Source organism: Triticum dicoccoides, chromosome 2A, assembly GCF_002162155.2.
Source record: "Triticum dicoccoides isolate Atlit2015 ecotype Zavitan chromosome 2A, WEW_v2.0, whole genome shotgun sequence".
Classification (NCBI taxonomy): domain Eukaryota; kingdom Viridiplantae; phylum Streptophyta; class Magnoliopsida; order Poales; family Poaceae; genus Triticum; species Triticum dicoccoides.
In genome coordinates, this window is record NC_041382.1 from 13793651 (window position 1) to 13800039 (window position 6389).

Sequence of the window (6389 nt, forward strand, 5' to 3'; positions counted from 1 at the left end):
TTATCTGCACATCTCAAAGCGCCTGCAGACGGACATGATACAAGGGGCGCGCGCCGTCCGGAGCAAAAAGTGTGCTTCATGTACCAAGCCTCCTTTAATAGTAGATATATATATGTGCAATTTTTGACCATGTAGCACTTGGTCACTACTTGCGGTAATCAAATTTTTTGCCGAGTGTATAGTACAAACCCTTACAGTTGGGGACCCAACTCGTTATTTGCCTATACACCTAGGAGCGACCAAGACAAACTTACAACCTCTATATTCACTCGTCAATGACACTCAACGAAGCTATCACTGGTGGGTTGCCAAGCAGGCCTTCCGTGGCGTCCGGTCAGAGACTACCTTTTATGCAGTAGTGGTGTAAATATGTTTGTCCAATCAATCATATGATTCTCCAAAGTACTCCAAGGAAATAAAAGGAGTGGCTATTTCAACCACAAGTATATTCATATGAACAAGATAGAATCACAACAACAACAACGGTTTTTAAAATATCATGAAAATATTGTAGCCTTGCGTGGAGTAATAAGACCCAATCATCGGTCTCACCATGATATATAGTTTCATAAAATACAGTTACAATTTCTAGAGACGATTACACTTAATGGAAGATTTGAAAGACAACACAGATAGAGTTCATGCACACATACATATGAATGTGTCGGCCTTCAGGTGTGTGTGCGACTTATTGTGCCAATTAATATGGTATAGTTCACCGAGCTTTCATGGGTAGATCTCAATTACTGAGTAGGGACCCAATACTGGCAGAATTTTGTAATCATCACTGAATCCAGCATCAGAAAATATCCTCTTCCACTCAATTTCATCTCGTTCCACCCCAGTTCTGTATTGCTTCCATCTCGCTGATTTTCTTGTCGCCATTTGCAGATCCTCTTACCATATCTATAATTATCACTTTTCCTCCAGCATTTCTAGCAGGGATTGCTTCCTTGCAACGTTGAAGTATTTTGACACAATCGTCGTGACCCCAGTCATGCAAAATGTTCTAGGAGATATAGACAGATAGTTTAGAAGAAGAAAACAATTAAGTGCAAGAAGAAAATGAAACATTAATTGCATGACTGGGGTCATGACGATTTTAGTGTTATTGACATGAAAATGTGATCATCTGACACGGATAATTATGAAGTTATAAGAGTAACCCTCTAAATTATATTTAAACTATTTTTTGTGTTGTAGCCCCTTAATTTATTCTATCGAAGCTTCAAACCAGTTATATACAGTAACGCTAAATTAAGCGTGAGTGTAGAATAGCTTAATCTACACCCTAGTAAAGGTATACATAACGCTAAACTAAGCGTGAGTGTAGAATAACTTATTCTACACCCCTAGTAATGCAATATACAAAATATAGTAATGCATCATACAAAATATAGTAATTTTTAAAGTGTAGTAAATTACTAACTTGAATAGTAAAAAGAGTATTTCAGAATTACTAAATTTTGTATAGTGTTTTACTACATTTTGTATATACCGTTACTAGATTTTGTATATATATTTGTTTGTCTTCACCGTTATTTTCTCCCTTGGTCGATCCATTAGGTTATTACCGTTTTCTGGTACTGCATACCACTTGTCCAGTTTTCTCAGAATGCTCATTTCATATCTTTTTTCCACAGACTAGAACAATGCCCGCGCGTTGCAACGGGATATAAATATTCTAGTACGTTAGCTTGTGATTTACCTGTCAATAATAATGTAATTGTGTAAATAAATGTTCATCAAATTTCGACCATGATTATCTTATATTTTGATTAGAAGTTTGGTAAATAAATAAAGTGGAAAGTAAATAAATTAGGGTGATTGATTATCATATACATGAAAGGTTGGACGAAGGGGTGATGGGAAAAAAGGTGAAATAGGATGCTTACGTTCTTTTTAAGCAGTAGAGATAAAATTTGAAGTGTGGTTATCCAAAATATTTCATCTTCTACTGCTAATTTGTGGCAACAAAGGAGTTTTCAGTGCTGTATAAGGAATTCCTGTCATTAAATATGGGTATATGTGTCCTTTCTTATAGCTAGTGGGCCCTGGATATCTAAGAAGTACTGTGAACGGAGGGACTAATACCATTTTAGTTTATTTCTTTTTTGGACACTATCACAACCGAAATAAATGTTGCGATGTTGGACACCTGTTTTCGACCAGTTTTGAGTGAGCAATAAGCGTGCAATTAATCACGTTGACACACTGATGAAGCCGCACGGTGATATGGATGGGTACCTTCAGTAAGACAGCATCGGCAGATGGAATGGATTCAAACATATCACCCGCGACGAAACTCAGGTTGTCATCACCAGCGGCCTGCCCGACAACATGAGGAAGGTCCATGACGGTGCACTTGATGCGTGGGAACGCCTTGGCGATCACCTGTGTGCCGGCGCCATTGCCACCGCCGACGTCGATGAGCGATCTGAGACCGCGGAAGATGCGGCCCTTGTCGACAATAATGACCTCGAGGAAGACCTGGCTATCCACGGCCATGGAGTCGTTGAGGACGTTGTTGAAGCCGGCGTCCTTGCTCACCATCTCCCACTGGGAGCAGCCATGCGCCAGCTCGAAGAGGGAGCCGGCTCCAGCGGCCGCAGGCTCGGTCTTCAACCATTCGGGCATGCTGAAGAAGGAGGAGACGACCAGAGGGTTGACGCAGAAGGGCACCATGGGGGACAGGCTGTGCCAGCCGACGAGGAAGCGGCAGGCCGTGGTTAGCCCGTACACGACGGTGACGGTGTCACCATCCCCGGGGGTGGCGGTGGCGGTGAAGATGCCTGAGGTGGTAAGCAGTTCCATCACGCGCTGGAGGTCGGCGACCTTGCACGGATGTACCTTGGCATCGGTCGCGATGTCGGCGAGGGTGGCGGCGCCGTTGCGGCGATGGATGGCGTCAGGGATGCCTAGATCGACGGCACACCGGAGCGACATGGATTTGACGTAACCGAGCACCTGGTTTTGGAGCTCGGCAAGAGCTCCGAGCAACTCTTGCGGGCTCACTTCGGTCAAGAGCTTAAGCGTCATGTTGCCTAGGGCTTAAGCAACTTCACTGCGAATGAAAGCTTGGGTGTAATCCTAAAGCACTGTACCAACAGCTTTTATACACGGCCAACTGATTAGAGCATCTCCAGCCGCGTCCCCAACACACCCCCTGGCGATATTTTAGCGCTGGCGGGCGTGAATTGGTCCAGTCGCGTCTCCAGGAGCTCGTTTTTCGCCGGATTGAGCCGAAATTGAGACCGGCGGACCCAGACAGAACCTGGCGCGCTGGGGCGCCTGGGAGCGTCGGGGCAAATGATTTTGTCGCGAACTAACCACGGGCCCGCTGCGTCAGCGACACTCGCCTCGTCGTCCTCAGAACGCCTCAGTTTCCCGCGGGGAATCAATGCCAAGGCTGCTGACGGTCAGCCTTCCATTGATTCCTCATGAGCGGCGCTTCCTCACGGGCGGCGCGGCGACGTCCCCCTCCCGCCACCCGTACACATGGTGCCCGGCTATAAAACCGACGCCTCCCCCTCGCCTCTGGCCACACCCCGCCGTGCTCTGCCTCTTTCTCCCCGTGCGCACCCGCCGTCGACGATCCTCCCCTCTCTCCCCAAGCCCATCATCGACGATGGGCGAGCGATTCCCCGGCGACGTGGCGGCGGCCAACGGTTTCGGCCGACACTCGCTGCACGGGTGGGAGGCGTATCTTCTCTTCGAGGCGAACATCCCGGCACTGCCCGACATGCGCGCAGGGAAGGGCGGGCGGAGGCTCAGCGCCGGTGACGTCCCCATTCCCCCGATGCCCGACGTCAACGCGCGCGCCGACTACTTCGCCGACGAGGTCGACCGCGTGCGGGCGTCGCTGACGGAGGAGCAGCGCACCCTACCGCAGTACGCCGCCGACAACCACGAGGCATGGGCGGCCTACTTCCAGCAGCGGCTGGCCTCCACCAACGGGGCGCCGGTGGTAGGGGCCGTCAAGAACAACGAGGGGCGCCGCCTGTGGTGGGGCGTCCCCGGCCGCACGCTACACGAGGTTCTCCAGCACCTCGAGGGCGGCAACGACCCGCCGCTGACATACCCAGCCGCCGCCCCGGTCCCCCACCAAAGCGCCGAGCAACGGATGCCCAGGAGGTTCCGCTCCTCCTCGTCCTCATCCTCCCACTCCTCCTCCTGCTCATCTTCCCACTCCTTCCGGCTTGTCGGCGGTGTTCGGCGTCAAGGCCGAGCCCGCAGCGGAGACTCCTCCTCCTCGGCTCCTTCCCGCTACGTCAAACCGAAGACGGAGCCGGCCTCGCAGTCGTGAAGACGGAGCCAGGGCTCGCCGGCGGCATGAAGGAGGAGCTCCACGGCACGGTGGCCTTGAAGTGGGCGCGTGAAGACTGGGTGCAGAAGGAGCTGGAGCACCAGTGCCGCGCCTACGAGCAGTTCGCTGGTCGGTGCCGTGGCCGCGACGAGGGAGGCATCGTCGTCCTCGACGACGCGCCGCCGCTGGTCCGCCAGGGCGACGCCGGGCAGGGGTCCAACAGGGCGGCCGCGTCAAGGAGGAGAAGGACGATGAGGACGACGGCAGGGCTGGCGGTGATGTCAGTGACTTCCCCGCGCTCAGCGCGTTCTTCGGCCCGTAGTTGTAGTGCGGCCGTTTTTTTACTAAACTTTGTTATGTAATGTCATGTTCGCAGAACTTTAGTCGAATCTTTGTCCAGTTTGCCGAACTTTAGCCGAATTCCTTTTTTTTGAAAAAACCGCCTTCTGGGGGCGGCCCAGGGGCCAACGGCTGGGAATCCGAAAGCACCCACGCCGATTTTTAGCACCGGCTCGTCCCTAGATGGCGTTTTTACGCGCCCCCTGGGGGGCCAACGGCTGGAGATGCTCTTAGTGTTGGAACATATTGTCCGCACTTCTCTAACAGCTCATATCAGTTCGAGGTTCCTATAAATAAAAACAAATTTTATGACACAACAAAATATATGTACCAAGGTGTGACAATAACTTTAAATTAAGAAAAAATAGAGAAAAATAAATAGCAATAGAAACTAAGAACAGGTACAGTTTTTAATGGGCCTTGATGATTAAACCTTTTATAGTTGTAAGGTAGTGAGTAATTGAGTACAGCTAAATGTTCTAAGTCAAATTTATAAATTGAACTATAAATATTGTTTCTTTACATTCAGGATTTTTAAATGATATGTTTGGATATTCCTCAAAAGTTATATTTATAATATAATATTTCTTTGTGATACACATACGTGTCAATCTTGAATTACAGGCACCTTAAAAAGGTGCGGTTTTCTGTAGACTGAGCTACATGATACCCTCTGTCTCAGCCGTATACCGCTAATAGTGGGAGAGATTCCTTACCTCTGAACCGCATGTGGCTAGGTAGGCCATACGGGACTGTTGCACCATGTCCCACATGTGACATGACCAAACGAGTACAGTGTTTGGAATTCCAAGGCAGCTCCGTCGTTCGGAAGACACTCCAATGCTTGATTAAGTGGATGTTTACTCAATCTGCAGTTCCATCGTTCGGAATTCTGATGCTTACTCTAAAATGTTCTGTAACATCTTGTGATGGTTCTTTTATCCATGGTTTCAGCATTTACTAAGACTGTACATAATTAAGCAATTGCAATCTGGAAAGTTTGATGTTTCACGCACAATTTGATAGCATGTTAAACGAGAATTAAAATCTGCATCCCTAGAGCAAGGTGTCTGCGGTTCAGTTTTGTTATTAAGTTTTATTTGATAAACTAAGCATCTTCGGATATTAGAAACTTGTAAGAATTGGTGTAGTAATTTTGGTTGTCCAGATTCAGAAACTTTAGAACGGTGTCTCGGTTTACGTGGATAGAAAGGAGGAGGAGCGGCTGACAAGACGTGACAGTCTGAGAGAGGTAAGTGCGTGGGGCAGGAACCATCAGTGCGAACAGTGACATCTCAACAAGAATGGGGTGGACCCACAGGGGCATGCATGCAGGAGCTATACCGAACATGACAGCTCCTTATAATGTCAGCTAATCTAACAAGTGCATGTCTGGTGATGCTCTGAGACGCACACATCGCAAGGCAAACCAAGGGTTCAGATATCAGGTACCGTGTAGCTCGGCCTACAAAAAAACTTTGTGAATCTGGTATTAGAAGAAAGCACATGTAAAATTATTAGTCAAACAGAACACCATATCAGTGTCCAAAAGAATATGTATTTGTCATATGAACGTACTACCAATCTAGTAATACAGGAACGCATGTGTCATATGGCGTGATTAAATGTTGTCAATTCCCTATATAACATTGTAATTTTCTTTCAAGTTTTAGATGATTGTATAGGTGAGTACAGACGCTAGTTTGTTCAAGACAATGGCTAATAATACTCGCTATGATCCCCC

General features: G+C 48.1%; 1 protein-coding gene across 1 annotated transcript; it reads right to left on the reverse strand.

The window, feature by feature from the left end:
• Positions 1-523: 523 nt before the first annotated feature.
• LOC119358656 (acetylserotonin O-methyltransferase 1-like) lies at positions 524-3067 on the reverse strand. The gene is made up of 2 exons (XM_037625110.1): positions 2248-3067; positions 524-1009 (listed from the first exon to the last, which is right to left on the reverse strand). The coding sequence occupies exons 1-2, from the start codon at positions 3037-3039 to the stop codon at positions 827-829; spliced, it is 975 nt and encodes a 324-aa protein (XP_037481007.1). The 5' UTR covers positions 3040-3067; the 3' UTR covers positions 524-826.
• Positions 3068-6389: the final 3322 nt, after the last annotated feature.

Coding starts and splice junctions, on each gene's coding strand:
- LOC119358656 (XM_037625110.1), bottom strand. CDS start 3,039: ATGACGCTTAAGCTCTTGACCGAAGTGAGCCCGCAAGAGTTGCTCGGA. Junction 1,010..2,247: donor CCGATGCTGTCTTACTGAAG/GTACCCATCCAT, acceptor TATATCTCCTAG/AACATTTTGCATGACTGGGG.